Genomic DNA, 26,829 nt, shown 5'->3' with positions numbered 1-26,829 from the left:
CTAGATATATGAAAAAAACAAACGGGATAAAAATAAATCATTTTAAGAAATGGGCTGAGATATGCTATTATATACACATTTCTTTCCCAGGAAGGATAAGTATTTTTTACCTACTTCATTTATTTTGTAGTCATTAATTGGAAGGGACAGAGGAGAAATACCTGCCTTTGAAATACAGGCACACAGTTAGTTATAACTTAATTATACTAGTATATCAGAGAACATACTTTAATCAGTAGATTTCAGAAGAATCTATTCTTTAATAGATATTTAAATGCTGTTCATAAAACACATTTGTATTACAGAAAGAGCTTTAATGTGATTATTTAGGAAAGCATTTATTGAGTACTATTTGTGTGCCTGGTAGTTATGTGCCTAAAAATGCCTAAAATATTTCATTATTTTATGTGTAAATAATTTTATTATTTAACTTGAGAAGCTTTTAGTAAGTATTTTTACAGTTTCATCTCATTTCACTTATTGTATTCTGAGGAAAGAACTCGGATAAACTAGTTATGCAAACCAAAGAAAACTCAGGAAATAATACTATGCCTTAGGGAACCAGAACTCTACAGACCATTAGGAAAAGCTAGGGAATTAGTTTTACACAGCAGATTCCTGTGCTTTATCCTTAAATCCTTTGGTGAACACTGAATAACAAACAGAGACAGAGAACTCCAAAGAACATGTCTTCATTCACCCAGGCTTTGTCTCCCAAAGGGGGTACTGTGTAGCCAGCCCACAGGTAGAAACATCTAGTTACAGCAACAAAGATTTAAAGTGGCGAAGTTACTGTGCCCAAATATTTCAATATCTTTCTCTTATACACTTCTTTGAAAGACTGCCTACAGGTTATTGCAGGTACAGAGATGAAAATGTTAGGTGGAAATAATCAAAAGATTCAAGTCCTTCTTTCTGCCAAGGTTGGTTTGCAAAACAACAGTGATGCATCCTCATGGAATGACTTTACCCTCTCTCAATGGAAAAAATGGTAAGAAAAATGGTAATCGTTTCCAGTTGAGCAGGAAGTAATATCAACCAAGCATATCACCCTGCCCACTGGGCCAGGCCATAAGCCACAAGGCAGTGTGTCTCCTGTGACTGCTCCAATCCCTCTGATAAGGCAACTCTCAGCTCTTTTTCCTATCCTCTTCACTATTCTTTGTTGTTGCCATTTCTGGAAGTTAGGAATTTAACTAGTCTGCCAGTCAAATGCAGACTATGCTGCATGACACTGAGATAGATTATAAAGGCATGAGAGATACACAAGGATAGAACATAATAATTTAAAAAATATATAACATTACTATTACTACTGATAGTACATGACAAATATTTAATACTTGCTCTTTGGTAAGAACACTAAAGATGACAAGGTATCTACAAACAACATGTTCGTGAATTTTCTGGTATGTGCAACAAAACAGAATATGTAACGGAGTTAAGATGTACAATTTGCACTTCTCTAATCAGCTGAAAAGCAAAACTGGACTAAACCTGTATTACTGCCAAACACTGGAATTTATTTACTTGTTCATCTTCATTATTATGAACTACATTTAATCAAAATGTTATACAAGCATAAAAGTCACAAGGATATAGTTACTAGTTACTCTGGATGTTTTGATGTTAAAGTTGCTTATGAAATTAGTTCTTTTAAAAATTTATTTTATTGGAGTATAACTGCTTTACAATGTTGTGTTCATTTCTCCTGTACAATGATACGTGAATCAGCTATATGTATACGTATATCTCCTTCCTCTTCGGTCTCCCTCCCCCACCCCATCCCACCCATCTAGGTTGTCACAGAGCACTGAGCTGAGCTCCCTGTACTATACAGCAGGTTCCCACTAGATACCTATTTTACACATGGTAGTGTATTTATGTCAAACCTAATTAGCTGTTACAGCAACATTTCAGTTACAATAAACTGCTCCATGGATTCTCTTTAAAATATAAAAATTCTATTTTTAATTTTATAGGTTGGACAAAATTGTTTTCTATTTATTATTTTATTTCTTTATTTAACATTTAAAATTTACATTTGAGGCAGCTTAGTATAATAGAAGGAACATCAAATTGAAAATCTAAAGACCAGCCTTTTGGTGTCCCCAAATAACTTAATGTCATGAAAAGAAAAATGGGGTAAAGGGGTACTGTTCTAGATTAAAAGTGACTTAAGAGATATAGCAACTAATGCCATGTGTGGGCCTTCTTTGGGACCCTGGTATTTTTAAAACAAAGTCATTTTGGGGACAACTAGAGAAATATGAATAAAAACAGTGTACCAGGTAATATTAAGGAATTATTGCTAACTTTGTTGGGTGTGATAATGGTACTGTGTTTATTAAGAAAATGTCCTTTTTCTTACTTTAGATATATACTTACTAAAATATTGAGGGGTAAACGTCAAAATGTCATTTGGCTGTAAATTTCCTTTATAATTTACAGCCAAAACAAAGTAAAGCAAATATAGTAAATATAAATTACTAACAATTGCTTATACCCATTTAAATAATGGGTATATAGGAATTTACCAAACTATTCTGTTATTACACATTTAAATATTTTCATAACGAAAAGAAAAAACAATGAAGACAGACCTGGATACCAATTCTGTCACTTACCAACTGAACTCCATTTCCAAGTTATTTTTCAAATGGGAATACTGTATTACTATTACTTGTTCAGCTCATTTTATGAAATTATTTTGAGGAATAAGTAAGACAATGTTATGTTAAAACTGTTAAAATGCTTTTGAAATTATAGAGTTCAATTTTTATGTTCGTTATGTTCAAATTATGTTAGCAAACTCCTTTTATTTGACTTCTCAAACTCAGGTTGGAAGAAGTGCCTCATTGATTTCACTTCAGGAGGTGTCCTCTTCTAAAATAAGTTACTAAATTTTTTAAAACACTTACTTTTTAAGGTCCTCCCAAAACTTGAGTTATTAAAGCTAAACATTATCTATCACATTTACCTTTTAAAACCTTCAGTACCATAAACAAAGATAGTTGGAGATCTAAAAATTTCCCCTCAGGCTTCTATTTACAAAATCTCAGCAGTTCTGTGAGCAAATTATAGAAAACATTGTACTCAGCAGCCACCAAAGAAAGAAGATGACTTTTTAAAAAAAAATAAATTTATTTACGGCTGTGTTGGGTCTTCGTTGCTGCATGTGGGCTTTCTCTAGTTGAGGCAAGTGAGGGCTACTCTTTGTTGCAGAGCATGGGCTCTAGGCGCACAGGCTTCAGTAGTTGTGGCACGTGGGCTCAGCAGTTGTGGCTGGCGGGCTAGAGCACAGGCTCAGCAGTTGTGGCACATGGGCTTAGTTGCTTCACGGCATGTGGGATCTTCCCGGACCAGGGATCAAACTTGTGGCCCCTGCACTAGCAGGCAGATTCTTAACCACAGAGCCACCAAGGAAGTCCCAGAAGGTTCATTTGAGCACAAATGAATCTAACTTATTTGCCAGATTGTTAAAAATACATTATTCATTCAAAAATATTGGCCAAGTTAATCTGTTTAGCTTGGAATTCTTCAAAAGACTAAAACAGAAACAGCCAAATAGCCTTATATATGAACAGACACTTAAAGAAAGTAAATAACCAAGTGAGTCACACAGTTTAGAAAATCAAAGACATTTTAATCCATTTTTAGAACTACTAATACAAAAGAGCATTAATTCCTTTGCATGGGAAAATCTGGCTTCTTACCCTCATTCCTGCTGACAAAAGTCACCAAACCTGATTTGACAATTCCAATGTAAAAGCACTTAACGCAAAATGGGGAAAGCAAGCAAGCAAGCAACTGTGGAAGGTCAAAAGAATGAAAGTTATTCTTGGACCAGATCCTTATAAATTCAGTCTGCCTAAAGAACCAGGGACATGCTCTATTTGACAATAAGCAAATGAGAGAGAGGCAGATGCACACTTCTGACCAGATCAACCTTCAAATGTAGCATGGTCTGACTTGACAATGAATTCCTCCACAATGCTGGAAATATGTGAAGAGGTGGCCTAGTATTCCTATACAGTCCTGGGAATAAGTTTATCCTTCTAAAAACTCTCTTAATGTGAGGTTGGTTAGCATGTTGTGTATGTATTGGCATTTTCCTTTCCAACCTGCCCCAATTAAGGAGTGAAATATAAAATAAGGTACATGGAAATCTGACATCACTGGTAAATCAGAACAGCTGACATTTTCTGAAAAAATGTTATAAAGAATAGCACTGATCCACAGCAAGAAACAATTTTTAAAATAATCATTTTGAGGTTATTTCAAGACACTAAGAAGTATTTGCCAAGTTTACTGTTAAACAAGTGAACAAATAACTGTGCAAACATTTTACTAAGCTATATGACAGGAGATGAAAAGTTGCAAGAAGGGACTGTTCTGCTTGATTCCTATTAATACAAAGAGGGTGACAATTTGATGAGGCAAAGTGAGCTTCCTGTTTGGCAACTGGAGAGCAATCACTCACCCACTCTACCTCTGATCTAATCATCAGAATAGAGGTAGAACTCCATCATCTCACTTCTTTACCTCGTATCAAATGGCAAAAGCAAAGTACTATGAATGAGTATCAGACCATGCTAATGAACTCAGAGCTGCAATTATCTCCTTTTCCTTTACTGCACAAGCAATGTTATGGTCTGGTACCTATGACACCAAAGGACTTCTCTTAAGCACTGGATGTGTGATCCACAGATGCAGCTGTGGACATTAGAAGACAAGACATGCATGGATCATAATGGCTTACAGAGGATGTCCTGGCAGTATGAAAAGCAGGGATGAAAAAGACTTGATAACATATATGCTCAGGGGTTGTCTCCTGAATAACAGACCTAGAGCAGAAAGCAGTTGATTGGAGGTCTTTACAGTAATGGGCCTGTCAGGAACTTGATCTATTTCAACATGAAAGCTGGAGCACAAATCAATAATGAGACAGCAAATCAAATCATTATCACACTAGAATACCATTCCTGTGAGCAGGTTAATTTTGTTCACTGGAGTGCCTGATAGCAGTAATGTTGAAGAAATTGCATTGGCAGGATTAACCTTGGGAAAAAGAGAAAAGAAACATGGTGGTATTGGTTTAAAGCAATTGAGGCAGTGGGTGATATAAATAAATAAAATTTAAAAATCCAAAAACCTCAGAGAGAGAGGTTAAAACAGAGAGATACAAGCATACATAGTGCAGGCGAATTATGTGTAAGATGTACCATGACTCACACAAATGTTCTTATTTTTTATGTCCATTCAGCCTAATGAATGTTAGCATTTCGGGAGGAATATGGTGTTAAAAGCTGGCTAAACTATCAATCTCTTTAATCATAATCAACATTTAAAAGATAGAAACAACAGTAAAAAGTCAGATATGAATGAGTCTGAAATGCTTTAATTAACCTATAAGGAAATAAAAAAATGTTTTCTATAAATCCCTTCCCTTCTTTCTTTTAAAATCATGCTACAAACACAAACGGGTGACTTAGAAGAGCAAGAAATTCAACAATTTATAAGAAATTTGACACTCAAGGACTCTATAAATGAATAATTTACTCTTAAGCAAGGTTTTAAGCAAAACCTTCCAGGGACTAATTCAAGGTAAATTTTGTAAAGAAACATATAAATAGAGTATGTGTTTGCTGCTAGCAGTAAATGCAAGGAAGCTGTTCATTTAAGGAGCTGAGGTCTGAGTAAAATTTATTTAAAATAAGTTCCAATAAAAATATATTAAAAAGATACAAAATTATCTTTTTTCTTTTCAGAAGGGCACTACCACAAGCCTCACAGACAGGATAACTGCAGTTCTCTGAGGTTGTTAGATAACCCTTGAGTAGAGACAGGGTTCCAAAACCTTTCTGTTAATATGGTGAAGGAGCACCGTGGGCAGGCACAGGAGAATTTTTTTTAAAATTTTTATTTAATTAATTTATTTATTTGGCTCTGTTGGGTCTTTGTTGCTGCACGTGGGCTTTCTCTAGTAGCAGTGAGTGGGCGCTACTCTTCGTTGTGGTGCGCAGGCTTCTTATTGCGGTGGCTTCTCTTGTGGAGCACGGGCTCTAGGCACGCGGGCTTCAGTAGTTGTGGCTCGCAGGCTCTAGAGCGCAGGCTCAGTAGTTGTGGCACATGGGCTCTAGAGCGCAGGCTCAGTAGTTGTGGCACATGGGCTCAGTTGCTCCGCGGCATGTGGGATCCTCCCGGACCAGGGCTCAAACCCATGTCCCCTGCATTGGCAGGTGGATTCTTAACCACTGTGCCACCACGGAAGTCCCCACAGGACAATTTTTCAGAGTCTGCCATGTGCTTCATGAGGTCCCACCAGATGATGGTGGGGTAAGACCATGTTAGATGGCAGCAGAGAATCCAAAAGGGATTTTGAGCTAAGGTTTCTTTATGAAATGCTTGGGATCATTCCACTGGGCCTTGAAGGAGAATCAACTATGGTGGAAAGGGATACCTCGAGGGTGAACATCTCTTGTGGGAGCAGAGGGTCTTTGCAAACCTAGGACTGGAAGACAAGGGTGAGTATGTGTGTGTTTGTTGGAGGGGGTGGGTGGGGCATGGGATCCTCCTCCTTGGGATTTGTAGTCTGCAGAAAGAAATCCCCAGAGGTACTTGCTCTCCAAATGCCACAAGATAGAGGACCTCAAATTACCAAATGTCACAGCAATACTGTTTAAGTTTTATCCTTTGCAAAACACCTTCACATTCCTTACCCAGAACTGCCACAAACCAATGAAGAAGCCAAAGCAGGGACAGCCTCCCTATTTTATATACATGAGAGCTGGAAGAGGGATGGGAAAGCATGAACTCTGGAGTCATTCACCCTAGGTTCAAATCATGGTTCTTAGTATTGTGACCAAGTGCAAGTTACTTAACTTCATTGAATTTTCATAGTATCTTAATATATCTCTTGCACTGTACCAGGGGCTAACCTAGAATTAGTTCCAAATCATCCCTATTTTCTTGGTCTCATGATGAATAAAGGGGGCAAAATCTTATTTTTTATGTTTGTTAATTTGTAACTGTTCAGCCTCCTTGGTGTGTCTTGTACTGTACAATGCTAAATAGTACTGATCCTAGATTGGAGGACTGACAAACTAAAGACAAAAACCATCAGGAGACAATGCACATCATAGCTGCTACATGAATACTTGAATGTAAAATGGGTCATAGGTTGAAATCATGTAGAAGGTACCATAAAGGTCATAAGGTTTTAGAAACAAACAGTAAGGCCTGTTTCCCTTAAAAGAGAGCAACACTATACATAAGTGAAAACATGCACAAAGTATTTAAGATTGAAGAACAAGAACTTTGGAGTCAGGCAGTCCTGGGTATAAATCCCAGTTCTTTCACTTACTGATTTAAGTTATCTAAGCTCTCTGAATCTCAAGTTGTTTACTTTAAAATGGGGGTCCTAGTGACTACCTCAAAGTTGTATGGATTAAATCAGATAATATATATGAAGTATTTTTAGCATATTGTCTAGCATATAATAGGTGTGCAATAAATAACATGTGGTTATGGAGATGGAGGAGGAAAGGAGGATGAAACCGTTCACCAGAGTAAACTTTTGAGTGCAATAACAACATGTTACTCACATATGTATCCCCTTAGATCCTTACAGGGAATGCTGATTAGAGAATTACCATTATAAGGTAATTTGTACCATGCTCTGATATGATTAACTGCACCATTCCATTAATAAGTGGAGAAAGTGCTACATCCTTCTATTCTCTATATGTATGATTAAATTTTCATATAAACAAGGCCCTATTTAACTTTGTCATTTCCTGAAGGACATGACTTGTACAAACCAAGTGCATTTATCAAAATTAAAAGAGTCTTTTATTTCTCTGAGTAGAGAGCCATGCTTTTATTTTTCCTAAATTCCCCATCACTAGCTCAAGGCAAACTACCTGAATCTACTTATAACCTATATATTAAACAATCTGTCAAATTTTATTGAACATCTCTTGTGGGCTAGACCACAATACAGATAGGAAGAGAAGATCTGGTTTCTATCCTTAGCAGACGTAAATTTCTTAAATAAATTACTTCTTATTTAAAAAAAAAAAAAATAGACTCCGGGACTTCCCTAGTGGCACAGTGGTTAAGAATCTGCCTGCCAATGCAGGGGACACGGGTTTGATCCCTGGTCTGGGAAGATCCCACATGTCACGGAGCAACTAAGCCCACGTGCCACAAATACTGAGCCTGCACTCTAGAGCCCACAAGCCAAGCTACGGAAGCCCGTGAACCTAGAGCCCGTGCAGTGCAATGAAGAGTAGCCCCCACTCGCCACAAGTAGAGAAAGCCCGCGCACAGCAACAAAGACCCAACACAGCCAAAAGTAAATTTTAAAAATATAAATAAATTAAAAAAAATCAGACTCCTTCCCAACTGACAATGTCCCAGTGTTTAGAGCTGACCCTGTGAGTCCAGCATATGGGGGAAATACATATAATAAGTTGGGCAGGGACAATGTTAATACCCACAATGGGAATATAATGCCTCGATTAATTCCAGGATGAGTTTTAGGACAGTGAATAAAGTTTCCCGGCAAATTTCTCCATTAGGAGGCTTTTTTCTATCATTAGATTTTTTCTATCATTAGATACGAAGTCAGATGCTCTGTCCTGACATTTTTATTTCAGGTGACAGTTTGAGAAAAAAAGAGTATTTTATTTCTCACAGAAGGCACTGAACATATAGAATAGCAGATACAAAAACAGGAAGAAAACTATTTTTAGAATAAACTAAACATACTTCATTCCCATGCAGAGAAAGAAGCTTCAGGTCAGATGGATTCAAGGAAGAAAATTACATTGGATTTTTGAGAGAACATAAATTAACCTAAAATGCTGAATAAGCAGTAAAGGAAAATCTACTTAGAGGCTGAAAAACACAGCATTGTAAAATCCTGGGGAACAGTTAACTTTTACTTTAAGCCTTTGCTTAAGTCACGGTAAGGATGACTATCACTTAAAGAGTCCCCTGAATAGAACATTTACTACAAATAATATGATTTGGAAGAGTTATAACCTATACTTCTTAGTCAGCCTCAGAGAAATGCCTGAATCTGTGACAACAGAGTACTTTTAATACCTGTATGGATACAAAGAATCACACCTCTTTTCATTTAGAGACAACTCACATGAAAGACCCATTTCTGCATCCTCATATATAGTCAAGAATTAGAGCTGAAAATTTTAGAGCTAACAGAGACCGAAAAATCAGGATATGATTCAAAGTTCTTATAATTGATTTGGAATACATCCTAATATTTGAAAGGAATTATTTTAAGGGATAAAAATGAAGGTCAAGTTCTATGCAGAGTGAGTTCATTTCTCAATCAAAAGAAAGAGGAGATAAAGAATGGGACGCGCACCTGAAATATACTCTAACTAAAATCAGGTAAACAGTTTAAAAACTAATAACCTCAACTAAAAAAATTTAAGTAAAACTGAAAAACATAACTTACAAAGTAGAAATCTCCCAGAGAAAATAATTGACACCGATTTTATGTATATTTTTCCACATATACATTATACACATATATATATACACAGTATTATTGTTCTTTTATAAAAAATAGAACAATATATTTGCAACTTTTTTTTTCACTTAATTTATCTTGGACATTTATAAATGTCAGTATATTGACTCTATCTTGTTACTTGTAATGGCTGCACAGCATTTTGTTGTATGGCCCACTATTTCAAACAAGCATGAAATGAAGACTGCTGTTAAAGTATGTCTAAATTCCTAGAATGAGAATTGTTGAAACGAGAGGCATTCAGATACTTCCAATAAGCAACTAGTTTTTAATGTAATTTTTTGAAGGAAAAAATGGGTAATCATTTTACATAAAGTGCTTCATACTCACATGCAAAATTAATATGAAGAAATGAAATCAGTCCAGCAATAGAAGAAAAAAAAAAGAAACAACAAGAAAGCATGGTAACTAAAAAACAAAATATAATGGTAGAAATAAGTCAAAATATAAATGAAATGGCACAAATATCACATATATTTCTATTAAAAGATGATCAGACTGGATTAAAAGTAAATATGGCATGAATGTTAAATATAAAAGACATATCTATACAAAATGAAAAAAGAACATTGAAGGTAAAGGAATGGAAGACAGTATACCAAGCTAATAAAAACAAAAACAGAAAGCAGGCATGGCAGTAATATTAGACACAAATAATTCATTTGTTATATTTCATGCATTGTAATGGGACCATGGTTATGATTTTAAAAAGTCCTTATGTCTTAGAGATACACACTGAAGTATTTACAGATTACATGATATGATGGATTTGCTTTAAATCTAGACGGGAGTGTGGGTGAGGTAGGTAGTGGAGGGGTATGAGTGAAATAAGATTGGCCATATGATGATATTGTTGAAGCTGAGTAATAGTATGGGCTTTATTATACTATTTTCTATATTTTTGTAGATGTTTGAAATTAAAAATAATTTTTTAAAAATAATTCAATTACAAAATAAATGACACAAGGAAAGATTCATTGTTAAAACATGGCAACATGGACAAAAACAAAGCTTTAAAATATATAAAGCAAAACGGATAAAAATGCAAGGAGAGATTGACAAATTCATAATCAGGAGAACATTTTACAATTTATCAGCAATCGAAAGTCAAGTAGGACAGAAATAGTAAAGATATTGATGATCTAATTATACAACTAGCAAGCTAAACACTTATTCACACTCACACATTCACAGGTATTTGCGCCTGACAGGCTACATAGTCTTTTCAAACACTTGATCATCCCCCAAATTGGCCACATATTAGGTTACTCTATATGCTCAAGTATTGTTTTTTGTTGACTTTTTTACAATTAGAACATATTCACATGATACCTGCATTCAATACAATCAAAAATATATTTGAAAAAATGAAAAGACGCATTTGTACTTTACTCGGTTGTGGCAGGCCTTTTAAACATATTATTTTGTTTCATCTCACACAAAACAATGAGGCTGGTATGAAAACAGGAGGGAGGTTCAGCCACTGACCTCAGGCCACTGAGATGATGAGTGGCGGTCTGGACTTGCACTCAGTTCCGCTGGATGCCAGAGCCTGGTCACGTGCTTACTGCACTGCCTCACACAGTGCTTGACTAAGAAGATTCAAGATCACCAGAGCCTTACTTTCAACTTCTCCAAACAGAACACTTACAATTTTAATGACTAAAATTTAGGTTTTGGTAGAAAATGGATACAGAAGAATATTCTTAAAAGGACCAAGTTTTTATTTGAGTGTGTCCTCCTGACACCTAATTTTACTAAAAAACCCCCACTCTTCTCTTAAGTCTTGTCCACTTATTTAGAGGATTTTTTACAACTATTGTGCATAATGGGGTTTTTGTTTGCTTGTTTTATTGTTTAACATGATACATCTGTTTAAACCCCTGGAGTTTGATTTTACCAGAGAACAGAGTTATTCCCCTACATCTCATTTTGGGAGTTAAATATGTTTAACAGGAGGGTTTTTTTCAGGCCACTAGTATTTATTTCTTCATACCACCATATGTTGTCTCTATGACTTAGGGCAAGATGCACTTTCCTAAATACCCACCAGATCTGGGGCAGCACTTCACTCAGAGAGGCCGAGGACCACTTGAACAATTCTCTTTATGCAAATGCAAAGTACTTTACTCACCCAATTCGTATTTTCAGCATGCCACGGAATAACTCCGGGTTATTGGAGATGATCCAGCCAATATGGATGACCAGTTCTTGCTGAATGACCGCCTCCCTCTCATCATGGGTATTACACTTGTAATAGATGATGTTCTTAATCACTCTTGGAGACAAAGGATTAGAGATAACCTCTTCTTCATGTCCAAAGGCACCCAGAGTTACCTATAGGTGGCAGAATTTTATTGTAAAAATTTCCTAGCTACTAACAGATAAAAGAAAAAAATTCAAGGCTCAGGATGACTGGCAGGATGAAATTACTCTATGCAAGCTAGGGAATTAGGTAGAATAACTGTTCCTGCTATTTATTAAAATGGCTCTCAAAGCATGACTCCCACTGGAGTTCATGATGGTTCAGTCTGGTCTGAAATACAAGGGCAGGTGAGGGTCCTGGTTAGGAGAGTGGAGGTGAATGGATAAAATCAGGGAAGGAATATAAATAACTAATGAGATAAAATTATTCTGAATGACTTTAGTACTAGAAACCCCCCAGAGAAACCAGAATACATTGACTAGTTTTACTTTAGTGCACAGTCTATGTTTGAGAGTATATCCTTCACCTCTTTTACAGTTTCTCATGTGGAAGTGTTTACTCTTTAACAACACTGTAATCTTTTCAAAGGCAGGTGTAAGGACATAGAGTTGTAGTGTAGCCCCACTTCTCCTGGCATAGTTCTAGGCACCCAGTGAGTGCTGAAATACTTGTTGATGTACCTCTGGCCTGTGGAGGGGAATAAACAAGACTGCCCACAAGCCTGTGAAATGAGAAAGCACAGAGGGAAATGGCAATGAAAATTCAAAGCCAAGAGTGCTGTTGAGCCTGGGCAAGAGAAATAAATACTCTGCTCCCCCTTTCTCCTCTCGCCTTAGCATTCTGCCTCCCAGAAAAGTCTGAAGCCCCTCCTTCCTCCTCATTACACCTCTCCCACTCTCTTCCTTGTACAGTGCACGATTATAAGATGCAGGAAAAAGAAGAGGACATCAAAGGGCCCTGTGTTTTCTGAGATGAGGGGAGAAAGCAGAACAGGCGTCTTCTGCCCCAACTTTGTGATGGAGTGAAAACTGAGAACTGCTAGTTTATTGTATCACAACTGGTACCAACCAGTTAGTCCAAGTGCGATTACTTTTATTAAAATGTCATCTTGTAAAGAAGAAAGCAAACAGAAGGCACATCATTGCCTCTGGAAGCAATGATGACTAAAGCACTATTTCATTCCAGGGAGCTTGAGGTGATCTGAAAGTGCTCTGTAGAAACAATATTACTTCAGTTCTCAGGGTGGAATTTCATAAATAAACAATTACAAACTTGGAATGCTCCATTCTCATTTCTTTTTTGTAAAAGTGTAAGATGCAGTGAAAGAATGGACTTCATACACCTGAAGCAGAGCTGTCAGCCTCCCAGGTACCCAGCTCTGTAAGTGACTATTTCCCTGGGAGATGTGCTGGTCTGGTGGGCAATGGTCCAGCCACAGCCTCAGGACAGGCTCCAAGGCCTCCAGGATTCTGCTCTGTGAACAGAATCTCAGAATCACAGGCTGTAATCCCCCTCTAGATAGTGTATAGAATGGACATGACCAACCCTAACCTACCCCTCCTCTCCAACTGTCAGGTGCCAGTGACCTCAGAGATCACCAAAACCTTCTCATACATCGTAGAATTAACTATATTTTCAGATATACTACAGGGGCCTAAAATCCAAAGAAAAATAGCTTCCCAAAGCCTGTTTACTTTCTTTAAGGGGTGGCTCAGTCCAAGGCAGCAATACAGGACTCTGTGGCTGGATTTGAGGATTGCAGTGAGGAAAAGAACCCCATAAGTTACTACCTGTGTCTTGGTCTTTTCAGCTGACAAATGAGGATGAAAATTCTACCTCTTAATAATTTGGAGAAAATAACATATGTGAAAAGTGATTTAAATTTTTCTCAGGAGTTTTTTTTATTAGTACAATAATTTTTTCATTGTTATTAAATATTACAGAATAAAATATTCTTTCAACTTTTCAAAAGCTAGATGTCAAGATGAAATCATTTCAGTTTTAATGAGTTAAGAGCCCTGAGATATGAACAATGGGTTGATTCCATCAAAGAAGGTTAAAGTTTTTTGTATTATTATATCCCTAGGTTAACTATCAGGAAGACATGACAAAGCACACATACTCCCAAAGAAGAGATAGAAAGCAAGCAGGTTTTCATTCCAATCAAATGATTATTCAGCCAGGTAATTAGAGCTTATAGAAAATAAAACAAAAAATGAGCAGCCATATTCCACTCCACATAGCCACATGCACAGGCTCAATTCAACCCACATTCACCAAGTGCCTCTCCAAAGCCATGTTGGGCACACTGGGACAGGTGCTGGACAAGACATGGACCATGACCTCTGGGGGTTCACGGCCTACCCTGGGGTGAGAGACACACATTTAAATGAACTGGGATCCAGGGCAGGTTGTGAGGAGTGTCACAGGCCTACTGTGAGAACCCAGAGAAAGGGACTGCTAACTGGAGATGGCTCTGTGAGGAGAAGATGACAAGAGCTGGCCTTGGTGGGAGGGGAGGAGCTGGAAGGAGAGGTGGTCCAGAGGGTTAAGGATCTGGGGAGTCAATGCATTTCTAAGGGGGAGAAGAATCTTAAGTGGAGGAGAAGGGAAAATGCGCCCTTCACTGCTCCCTGTCTATGTTCTACTTATCCTAAGCCTGTCTGGAGTGCTTTAGTAGGTATCATACCATTTTCTTTGTCAGTATCTTCACTGATCTCAAGTTAACACAGAAGTTGAAAATTAAAGCTCTGAGGTGCAGCACAAATACTTAGTATCTGTGCATCTTTAAGACTAGATTTTGCTTGGGGAAGGAGCCTTTTGTAGAAATGCCTGAGCCGTGATTGTGAGAGACCTATGACACTGAGGCTTGCCAGATTTAAAAGCCAGGGTCCTGCCCAGAAACCTTTGTGACTGTGACGAAGAGTCTGAAAATCAGATACTTACCTGTTTGCCCTGCACTAAAACATTAGTAATGGATGGGGCCAGGCTGTCCACTACTTTACTTAAAAGACTTGCTGTATGGCGCACCACCGACCTGGGGGTGAAGAAGAGAGCAGGCCAGAGGTTGACAAATCTAAATGATGAATAAGTGGGGCCCCTGAATGGGGAGACTTAAAAATACACACAATTAGGTCCTCATGTAATAATATGGAGGAAACACTGACCCCAAGACACTGGACCTAACAGCTGAAATCTCCCAGACTGTAGGACCAACCAGAATTAGGGAGGGATAACCTCATCCTCACCTCTGACACCAGCATTATTTGTGCCATTAACAATTTAAAAAGAAAGAAAAGGGAGCCTAACTATCCCTTTGGCAGGGAGTGGCATAGGAGGAAGAATTGATTATTCTGATTTTGCATTAAAAAATTCATTATTAAGACTGTCACTGGTACATACCCTCTATTCCTATAACCCGCTTTAAATCAAGTTTCTTTCGGTGCCTACATAACCAAATCCCTGGATCAGGGGACTCACTTAGTACTCAATTTTAGGAAGTGATACAATGAAATACCAGTATTTTTTTTCTTGCCAGAATGTTGGAGGAAGGAATTCACACTGCTATTTTTACATTTCTGAAAAAGTCTTAGACTGTAAGGAGAACAGATTTTTAAGCACAGCACCTGCAATACATAAGACATTTTTGCCCCCTCAAAAGTAAAAATTCATGTGGGGCTTTTAGATGGAGAAAATAAAATAAAAATGTAGGTTTAAAACTGTTTTCTTGTATTTCAGGATATCTATGGGAGCTGACCTATAAAAAACACTTACATTGCTTAATCTCAACATAGATGAACTAGTAGAAAATTAAGTCATATCAGATAAAGTTAGTGAAACAAACACTTCGTACTTTTAGAGAAGCTTTCACCCACACATTGTAAGACCAAAAGACATATTTAACCCTCAGAACGCAAATAAGCCCACACATTTCAAGCAGCTTGAGTTTCCACATTCTGTGCATGTTACCTGTTTCCCATGTACCAGAAAAGTAGTAATGTGTGGGGCTATAGAGGAAGGAAATTTCTGGGTAAATGCAGCCCCGTAGCGTACCGCCAACCTGGGTATGTCAGTGGAAAGCCATAAAAGGGAAAATACAGTAAATAAAACTTCCAGGAGTTTGTTCTTTTAAACATAACAGTCAGGACTCTAAATGTTTGCTAATGATTTATCTAAAATATAAGTATTAAACATAAAGCAAATACAGGTTTGCTTAACCGAAGATAAGATTATAGACCACATTTGAAATTTACTGACTAAAAAGCAACATCTATTGGTTTGCATGCCTTACTGTGCTGAGAATTTACAGTGAAAATCTGAGACTTAACCACAGGACTATTACATAATTTCTTCTGGGTTGGAATGTTATATTTATTATAAATCATAGAGTTAAAATACTGCTAAGAGACTGTTTTGTCTAATCCCCTTATTTTAGAGATTAGAAAACAGGTTCATTAAGGTTAAGGGAGTTTCTTATGACACTGCTTGAAATTTTTTTTTTCAAAATTAGATAATAATGGGTTATTAAAAAATATATATATTTATATACTCTTAATTTCAAAATGTTAGATTTTGCTAGTAAAACTGTTACAATTGCTTCAAAAATGAAGATGGCATGCATTTAGACATACCTACCCCATTGTGAAATTAAACAACCTTATCTCAACTTACCTAATTTTTCTTCAGTCTCTGGGAAGAGACTACCTCTGCAGAACATATCAGTTACTTGTTATGAAGCAACTACAATCACTGGGATTCATTCAGCTTAAGTCATGAGAGAACTATTTCCTAAGTATATTATTTTTTGCTTGTGATTAAATGAAACACTGGTCTCTTCATGACCTTCTATAACAGAACAAGTTTCCCAAATACAAATTAGAACCTAAAGCATCTTGCTGGGACAGAGGAGGTGCAGGGTAGGAAAGAGTCATTGGAACATCATTCCAGTGCATCCTCTCCAGGTTCTATTCCTAAGGGTGTCTTTACTCCCAGACATGTTTTTAACAACTTGGGAGAGCCATGATAAAATGCAATGTAGGCAGATCCTTAGAAAGTAGGCTGAGTCACAGTGCTGTAACCTTGGAGTTTAAAAGTAAAAATTAGGATGAATAACCACCTTTAAGACTGGTCCATTATCTTTAGGATACTGAATATGAAAACATAAAAATAAAACATAATGAAAAGGATGCTAATACGAACCAACATTTTTTGCTGCCAGCTCTTCTATAGACTCTCTCAATGTGATCAGAAACAGTACCTAGACATCAGATAATAGTCTTTGTTGAAAAATGCTTTTAATTAAATGCATAACATTTATTCCCCTTAAAAAAAAACACTCTTGAATTTTCATTTTGTTCCATTAGAGTTAATACATCCATCCATTAATGTTCTGAACTACCTGACATATTTAAATATGTAACCCAAATATATAGTGTGAATGTCTCCAACCCTTGTTACTACTTAGTTTGAGTATATGATTTGGAATAAGTACTTTATTTCTTGAAATTCATTGTTTTCTTAATACACAATCTATGTTTTTAATAAATAAAAATAAGTTATTTTAATTTACTATAGAAAATAAAAAACAGAATATAGCAAATTGAACAAATACTATAGACTGACTATACATAATTCATTTATTTGTTCAAAAAAACTTTATGGTGATTCTGTTATATGCATGATCATATACCAGTGCTCAAAAATTACCACTGGGTTTCATTCTTTGGGAGCAATTTACATGTGGTCTGGCCTCATGACTGGTTTGTCAGTAAATTAACCACGTGACAGGACAGAGCACAAAAAAGGGTAAACAAGGGTAAAGGACAAGATCTTTATCATTTTACCCTGAACTTATTTTTATAACAAATTGGATAAAATTATATTCAGATTCTGTAGATGCTTATGATTTTCAATATATAAGGTTTCACAGATTTAAAACATTTAAAGTCTTTTAAATACCTAAGTAACAGATGAATATTATTCCCAAGTTTATAAGAATGGTTTAAAAAATAATTCTCTCAACATTTTCATTATAAACTATTTTATATAAATTTTGTTTCATTTTAAAGCACTACTAAAATAACCATTCTGAATTCTAGGTTCCTAATGAAATGTCTGCTTTTTAATTATCCCATTGTTTTAAAGTATAAATTTTGATGTCCTCAATATAACTAGGATCCTGTTTACACTTTGAGTTTCAAGATTAATTAGAAACATGAAGGATTCTGTTTGAAATTTGCTTAAAGTTCTTCTGCCTTAATATTAAGTTAAAAAATTAAGACTATTCAATTCACTGTATAATACTCAAGCCAGTTATCTCTTAGCTACAATAATGCAAAAACTAAGTAGACCTTATTTGAATAAACAATTATGTTTAGTTCACTACCAGAACTATAAGTTTTACTAATTACATTGCTGTTTAGAATATTGACTCAATTTCTAAATCTAACTAAACAATATGCATCTCTGGACAGAGAACTTTCAGATGAGCTAAAAACTTTGAATAGCTAGACATTAAATACTTGAAATGTATCCTACATTATTCTGTATTATAAAATGCTGGAAGTAGACCATGATGTAGAATTCAAAGATTCCTTAGAGTAGTGACTCAACATACGAGTGTAGATTTCAGGGATAATTGGGTTTCATCCTTAATGCAGAGTGGACATGAACACGATTAGAATGATTTATTTTTGTAAACAGTCTTGAGAGTGCAATTCTACTAAATGCCATGTTCCATTTCAAATGGCTGCTGCAGACCATGAAGGAGCTAATTTTTATAGCTATAATGATTGAATATTGTTCTTGAAAACATACAGAAAATAAAACTGGAAACAGTAACTGTGAATAAACAGCTATGGAGTTATCAGAGGTTAACAGTCACAGGCAGAATCCAGGTTCCAACACCATTCAGACAATCAGAGAAGCGGGTGTGAATTTTCCTTTTAAAAGTTTTTTTTTAAAAAAGGTTTAATAGAGGAGAAAATAATTTGTAACATTTTAGTGGATATTCATTATGCATATTTGATATAAGTTCAAAAATAGAGAGGTCTTTTTATTTAAAAATGTTCTCTTAGACATGTACTCTTACCTTCCTTTGTGATGAAGTTGGGCCCTTCTCTTTTCAGCAGTATACCCAGCAGGATGGCTTGGCTAGCCAGACAACTACAGTCCTGAAAATATAAATCACTATGAGTAACTGTAATGAAATGGGTACAAAAATTACCACAGGGGGTAACTAATCATGAAACCACACGATGCAAAGAGGAAATATTCTGCTATGCAATTGAGAAAAGATAAAATGTCATTGCTATACTACCGAACGTAAGATGACATTATACAACTATTTATTTCAGCTATCCTGGAAACAGTGGGTAGGCAAGCTAGCTTCCTGGGGTAGTAGGATTTAATAATCAAATTTTCCAGGAAACAAGATAAGTAATGAATAGAAAATATGTTGTCTACAAGCATTAATACTGATTCTGCCACTCTCTGAGAGATTCGGCCAAGTCATTTAATCACTTCCTTTTTGACTTTACTTGTTCATAAATGGGAGACCATGTTGCTGTCAACCCAATGTGGAGAGAAGGATGAAAGGAGGGGATGTATGTAGACCACTTATTATATGCATTATGTTTTATGCCTACTATATCATATTCATGCTTATGTCAATCCATAGATAATATCGATCAATCACAAGAACTGGTATCTGACAGGTTATATATTTAGCCTACATGCTCAAATTTGTATGGTCTAATAAAATGTCACTGTGTTTATAGCTCTACCATTAGAATTTCATTTCCTTTGATACGTACTATACCTTATACCCCCACCCCTCCTCCTTTAAAATGAAAATAACCTTAAGGAAGGTATAATACTAGGTTGCTAACATAATATTCATATGGATGTAGTTATAGGATTGCTTTCCTCGGTAACTGGAGAGACTCAAAGCAAGCATTAGACCTAAAAACTGAGACAGGAGAGAAGACCTGGGTTGGGAAAAGGCGACAAAGGGCACTGAAAGAGAAATCTGGAGATCCCAAAGGAAACTATACTTCTTTAATGGGTTACTCAAGACAACACACTCCTTAAGCATCTTTAAGACATCCACACTAATATCAGACCATGAGAACTACCTCTCATTACTGCCTCAGGTACAGACAGGCATCTACCTCCAGTTTAACTACAACCTTCTCTGGGAGGACAAGAAGAAATATGGTTTGCCCCTGGGAGTTCCTGCTCTGCCAACCTCACTCAGGGCCATGTGGGAATTGCATCTTCCTCACATTCAGTTTTTGAAGAATTTCATGGGTGGGTTTGTTTTTCCATTCAGTAATGGTGACATCTGGCTGCTGTTCTTCTTCAGGAGCATTGGAGGTACTGCTTTGTCGTTTGACTTTTGAATGTTTGGGAACTTCTAGTTCCTCAAAACTCTTAAATTCTGGAAGCCTAGAATTTAAAAGAAAAAGTTTCAGACTCCCTGCATTCCTAATGTAATCTCAAGAAACACAATAATAACCTAAAAGAACTTACTCTTCTGTGTCACTGATTCGTAAGAAGTCAAGTTGTTCTACCACAGCTCCAGATATTAGTGTCTGAAACGTGATTAAGAGTCACAGCTCTTAAATTCATCAAGCCACAACCTTATGATCTATGTACATAGTTTTCTGTAAATACATAATACTTTTTAAAAAGTTTACTTAAAAAATATACATGATGTTGGGCTTCCCTGGTGGCGCAGTGGTTGAGAGTCCACCTGCCGATGCAGCGGACATGGGTTCGTGCCCCGGTCTGGGAAGATCCCACATGCCGCGGAGTGGCTGGGCCCCTGGGCCATGGCCGCTGAGCCTGCGTGTCTGGAGCCTGTACTCCGCAGCAGGAGAGGCCACAACAGTGAGAGGCCCGCGTACCGCAAAAAAAAAACCCAAAAAAAACCCCTATGATTTTTAAGTAACTTCTTAAATGAACATTCTACAATCAGACAGATTTTCACATACAACAAATCCCCCTGAAATAGAACATACACATCAAGCTACAAGCTCATGAGTCATAATAAATAGCAGAATCAACATGAGACGAATTGTTTTTTCTTTCCATCCTCTTATTTATTTTTAAGCTCAATTAAATTTCAGTATTTATTAAAATGTTAGAAAATAAAATTTTGAAATAAAAAAACATGAAATACCAATGTTGTCTTCAGAAAAGATAATTACGCTTTGGATTTTGCTACAGTAATATATTTCAGGGCTATCCAATGATGAGATGCTGCCAACTCTCCATTTTTCAGGATCATGAAGGTGTTGATTATCTACATTCTGGAAACCAATATTTGGTCATTTTATATTCCATTAGTTCCTGATTATAGCTTGAACAAACTAAATGAGGCCAAACTTGAACACAGTTGTTGTCTGTCAGTGGTTCATGGTGAATGTATAAATGAATGATAACCCACAATGATTCTTAGCACTATGTGTCACTTCTAATTATCTGATGAACTGTCAAATAAAAGTGAGAAATGTACTGCCCAGAAAATAAGCCATAAATTATTATTTAAAAATAAGTTAATTTTTCAGTCTTAATATATTATTTTCTCTATTTTCTCACTGTTCATTTCAAATGTGAAGCAACAGGATATAGGGAATGTTGCTCTTGTTGGCTAACCACCCAGAGTTGTGCTGCCTTCTCTTCTAGTGAAAACACATAAAGTAGCTCATCAACAAATAGCCACTACAAATGGCATGATGGACATGTTACCAGCAATCGTACTAAAGCCTCCTTGCAGAGTTTGAGTGAGAAAGGCCAAACATGCAACTGACCTGCACGTTTTTATGTGGCCCAGCCACAGTCAGGGTCTCAGAGCAGTCTGTGCCTGGGCAGAGAGCAGTGCCAAGCAAAATGGAAGTCTATAGAGTGATATTTCCTAGGATGCAGGATTACACCTACACATACTGCTCTCCAGTTAACTAGTCTGTTAGACAAATATTTACTGGACACTGATATATGCCAAGTACTATGCTAGGTATTGAGGAAATAGCATGAACAAAATTAAGTAGACAATGAACAAATAAAAACCTAAGTATGTAGAAAATATGAACAGACCAATCACAAGCACTGAAATTGAAACAGTGATTAAAAATCTTCCAACAGGGCTTCCATGGTGGCACAGTGGTTGAGAGTCCGCCTGCTGACGCAGCAGACGTGGGTTCGTGCCCCAGTCTGGGAGGATCCCACATGCCACGGAACGGCTGGTCCCGTGAGCCATGGCCGCTGGGCCTGAGAGTCCGGAGCCTGTGCTCCACAACGGGAGACGCCGCAACGGTGAGAGGCCAGCGTACCGCCAAAAAAAAAAAAAAAAATCTTCCAACAAACAAAAGCCCGGGACCAGATGGCTTCACAGGCAAATTCTATCAAACATTTAGAGAAGAGTTAACACCTTTCCTTCTCAAACTCTTCCAAAATATAGCAGAGGGAGGAACACTCCCAAACTCATTCAATGAGGCCATCAACACCCTGATACCAAAACCAGACAAAGATGTCACAAAGAAAGAAAACTACAGGCCAACATCACTGATGAACATAGACGCAAAAATCCTCAACAAAATACTAGCAAACAGAACCCCAAAGCACATTAAAAGGATCATACACCGTGATCAAGCGGTGTTTATCCCAGGAATGCAAGGATTATTCAATATATGGAAATCAATCAACGTGATACACCTTATTAAAAAATTGAAGGAGAAAAACCATATGATCATCTCAGTAGATGCAGAGAAAGCTTCTGACAAAATTCAACACCCATTTACGACAAAAACCCTCCAGAAAGTAGGCACAGAGAGAACTTTCCTCAACATAACACAGGTCATATATGACAAACCCACAGCCAACATCATCCTCAATGGTGAAAAACTGAAACCATTTCCTCTAAGATCAGGAACAAGACAAGGTTACAACCCTCACCACTATTATTCAACATAGTTTTTAAAGTTTTAGCCACAGCAATCAGAGAAGAAAAAGAAATAAAAGGAATCCAAATCAGAAAAGAAGAAGTAAAGCTGTCACTATTTGCAGATGACATGATACTATACATACAGAATCCTAAAGATGCTACCAGAAAACTACTAGAGCTAATCAAGAAATCTGGTAAAGTATCAGGATACAAAACTAATGCACAGAAATATCTGGCATTCCTATACATTAATGATGAAAACTCTGAAACTGAAATTAAGAAAACACTCCCATTTACCACTGCAAAAAAAAGCATAAATTATCTAGGAATAAACCTACTTAAGGAGACAAAAGACCTGTATGCAGAAAATTATAAGACACTGATGAAAGAAATTAAAGATGATACAAATAGATGGAGAGATATACCATGTTCTTGGATTGGAAGAATCAACACTGTGAAAATGACTAGACTACCCAAAGCCATCTACAGATTCAATGCAATCCCTATCAAACTACCACTGGCATTTTTCACAGAACTAGAAAAGAAAATTTCACAATTTGTATGGAAACACAAAAGGCCCCAAATAGCCAAAGTACACTTGACAAATAAAAACGGAGCTGGAGGAATCAGGCTGCCTGACTTCAGACTATACTACAAAGCTACAGTAATCAAGACAGTATGGTACTGGCACAAAGACAGAAATATAGATCAATGGAACAGGATAGAAAGCCCAGAGATAAACCAATGCACATATGGTCACCTTATCTTTGATAAAGGAGGCAAGAATATATAATGGAGAAAAGACAGCCTCTTCAATAAGTGGTGCTAGGAAAACTGGACAGCTACATGTAAAAGTATGAGATTAGAACACTCCCTAACACCATACACAAAAATAAGCTCAAAATGGAATACAGACCTAAATGTAAGGCCAGACACTACCAAACTCTTAGAGGAAAACATAGGCAGAACACTCTATGACATAAATCACAGCAAGATCCTTTTTGACCCACCTCCGAGAAAAATGGAAATAAAAAGAAAAATAAACAAATGGGACCTAATGAAACTTAAAAGCTTTTGCACAGCAAAGGAAACCATAAACAAGATGAAAAGACACCCCTCAGAATGGGAGAAAATATTTGCAAATGAAGCAACTGACAAAGGATTAGTCTCCTAAATTTACAAGCAGCTCATGCAGCTCAATATCGAAAAAACAAACAACCCAATCCAAAAATGGGCAGAAGACCTAAATAGACATTTCTTCAAAGAAGATATACAGATTGCCAACAAACACATGAAAGAATGCTCAACATCATTAATCATTAGAGAAATGCAAATCAAAACCACAATGAGATATCATCTCACACCAGTCAGAATGGCCATCATCAAAAAATCTACAAACAATAAATGCTGGAGAGGGTGTGGAGAAAAGGGAATCCTCTTGCACTGTTGGTGGGAATGTAAATTGATACAGCCACTATAGCGAACAGTATGGAGGTTCCTTAAAAAACTAAAAACAGAACTACCATATGACCCAGCAATCCCACTACTGGGCATATACCCTGAGAAAACCATAATTCAAAAAGAGTCATGTACCAAAATCTTCATTACAGTTCTATTTACAATAGCTAGGACATGGAAGCAACCTAAGTGCCCATCAACAGATGAATGGATAAAGATGTGGCACATATATACAATGGAATATTACTCAGTCATAAAAAGAAATGAAATTGAGTTATTTGTAGTGAGGTGGATGGACCTAGAGTCTGGCATACAGAGTGAAGTAAGTCAGAAAGAGAAAAACAAATACTGTATGCTAACACATTTATCTGGAATCTAAAATAAAAAAAGGTCAAGAAGAACCTAGGGGCAAGATGGGAATAAAGACAGAGACCTACTAGAGAATGGACTTGAGGATACAGGGAGTGGGAAGGGTAAGCTGGGACAAAGTGAGAGACTGTCATGGACATATATACACTACTAAACGTAAAATAGCTAGTTAGTGGGAAGCAGCCGCATAGCACAGGGAGATCAGCTCGGTGCTTTGTGACCACCTAGAGGGGTGGAATAGGGAGGGTGGGAGGGAGGGAGATGCAAGAGGGAAGAGATATGGGGACATATGTATATGTATAACTGATTTACTTTGTTATAAAGCAGAAACTAACACACCATTGTAAAGCAATTATACTCTAATAAAGATGTTTAAAAAGAACAAAAAATAAAAAAACCCCCTAAGTATGCTATGTCAGATGATAACTGCAAAGTTGAAATGAGAAAGGCAGGGGATGGGGAATGCTGGGGCAGACAAGTAGGAAGAGGCAGGTTTGCCATTTTATAGGTTATTAGAAAAGGCTTCTCTAATAGGGTGACATGTAAGTAGAGACTGAAGGAAGCATTGCAGTCAACAATATGGATCTGAGGATAGAGTGAACAGCAAGTGTAAAGGTCCTGAGGCAGGAGCATGCTGGGTATGTTTTAGGAGTAGTAAGGAGGACAGTGTGGCTGAGTAGAGTAGATAGGGGAGAATGGTAGGAGATGAGGTCAGAGAAGAAGGTCCAGACCATGGGCATCACTATTGGAAGAACTCTGGTTTTCACTTAGTGTGAGAGAGGGGGTCATTAGAGGCTTACGATATGTGACATAATCTAACTGCCCTATGACCAGGTAGAGTAGGAAGAAGCTAATAATTGTGTGATGGCCAATAGGAATTTAGGAGACTACTATAAAAATCTAGGTGACAGATGATGCAGCTTGGACCATGATGTTAGTGCTAGAGGTGAAGGGAAGTGGTTAGATTCTGGATGTAATCTGAGGGTAGAGAAAATTGGATTTGGTAATGGATTGTAATGTGGGTTATGAAAAAAAAGAGTCAAGAATTTTTAACTCTCAAAGCTGATAGCCAATACTGAAAACGTAAGAAAAATAATTTTGATTTAATATTTTCTATTTTTATTAGCCTACCCACCTTAATTCAGCTCATAAAGTAAATGTTTAATCTGAACTAACAGACAAGTTCTAGATTCCATTCCATTAATAAGCTTTAGAGCTTTCAATTTGAAAAATTCAATTGGTTGCACAGAGTCCTCAATTAGTTTTTTTTTTAATTGAAGTATAGTTGATGTACAATATTATATAAGTTACAGGTATACAGTATAGTGAGTCACAATTTTTAAAGGTTTTACTCCATGTATAGGTATTATAAAATATTGGCTGAATTAGTTTTATAAAAAAGATTGTAATTAATTTGCTATGCATTAATACCTCAGTTCTGATGGTAATTAAACAACTTAATATTGATATATATGTGTCAAATGCAATATAGTATTCAAAAAGGTATCCTGCTCAGTGATATTCAAATATATCCCACCAGGCCTTTTCCAACTGAACATACCACCCAAGAATGTACTCCACCCCATTATTCTGGCCCCCTATCTGGCTTTATATTTGGTTCTGCTCCCCTACTAGAATAAGTCTCATGAGATCAGGGACCGTGTATATTTTTTTCACCATTGTATCTCTGCTGCCTAGAGAGGGTACTCGGTAAATATTTGTTGAATCAATGAACCAATATCTACATACTTCTTACAGAGAGAAGAGTAGTGAGCAGAGTACTCTGGGAATGCAGAGATGAGTAAAGCCTGGTCTGATAGAGTTTTCAATCGACACAGAGAAGCAGACACAAGAAACTAGCCATACCTAAAGTAAGAGCTACAGCAAAGCTCAAGGAAAATGCCACAGAAACACACTGGAAGGAGAAATTAATTCCAGTCTTGGAGACTTCGCTAAAGAGGTGACATTGACCTAAGTTATAAAATTAAAGTATGACTTAGAAGGAAAAAAAGAAAAAGGCAATTCTAGAATACAGTAACAGCATGAGCAGGAAAAAAAAATCAATTTCATTAAAGATTTTGAAATTACTCAGTATACTTGAGGAGTAGAAAGCAGGGCTGGGAATGAACTGCATGAAGACATGTCCTGGGTGATGCAGCTAGGAAGTGACGCTGAGGCCCAATGATGAGAGATTGTGGACCACAGGCTAAGGACATTTGGAAGGGCCTGAAATAAAATCCCAGAGAAGTTACATAGGTGCCATTTTTATTTACTATATTAAAGAGA

At 36.8% G+C, this 26,829-nt stretch overlaps 1 protein-coding gene across 9 annotated transcripts in view; it reads right to left on the bottom strand.

Annotated features, from left to right (window-relative positions):
- The window catches only part of PHKB (phosphorylase kinase regulatory subunit beta), a 208,101-nt gene that overhangs the window by 14,465 nt on the left and 166,807 nt on the right, over nucleotides 1-26,829 (bottom strand). For 5 of the 9 annotated variants that reach the window (XM_089902984.1, XM_022555122.3, XM_089902986.1 and 2 more), the window contains 6 exons: nucleotides 20,304-20,365; nucleotides 20,057-20,219; nucleotides 18,862-18,943; nucleotides 16,971-17,028; nucleotides 14,718-14,808; nucleotides 11,700-11,902 (listed from right to left, as the gene is read on the bottom strand). In XM_089902984.1, coding sequence (XP_089759110.1) covers nucleotides 11,700-11,902; nucleotides 14,718-14,808; nucleotides 16,971-17,028; nucleotides 18,862-18,943; nucleotides 20,057-20,219; nucleotides 20,304-20,365 — 659 coding nt within the window. The other 4 variants (XM_089902988.1, XM_089902989.1, XM_089902987.1 and 1 more) reach the window with 4 other exon arrangements.

This window comes from Delphinapterus leucas, chromosome 20, assembly GCF_059928025.1.
Source record: "Delphinapterus leucas isolate spDelLeu-1000000601 "Yukka" chromosome 20, BTC_Dleu_Yukka2, whole genome shotgun sequence".
Lineage (NCBI taxonomy): Eukaryota > Metazoa > Chordata > Mammalia > Artiodactyla > Monodontidae > Delphinapterus > Delphinapterus leucas.
This window is presented reverse-complemented; position numbering and strand designations above follow the sequence as displayed.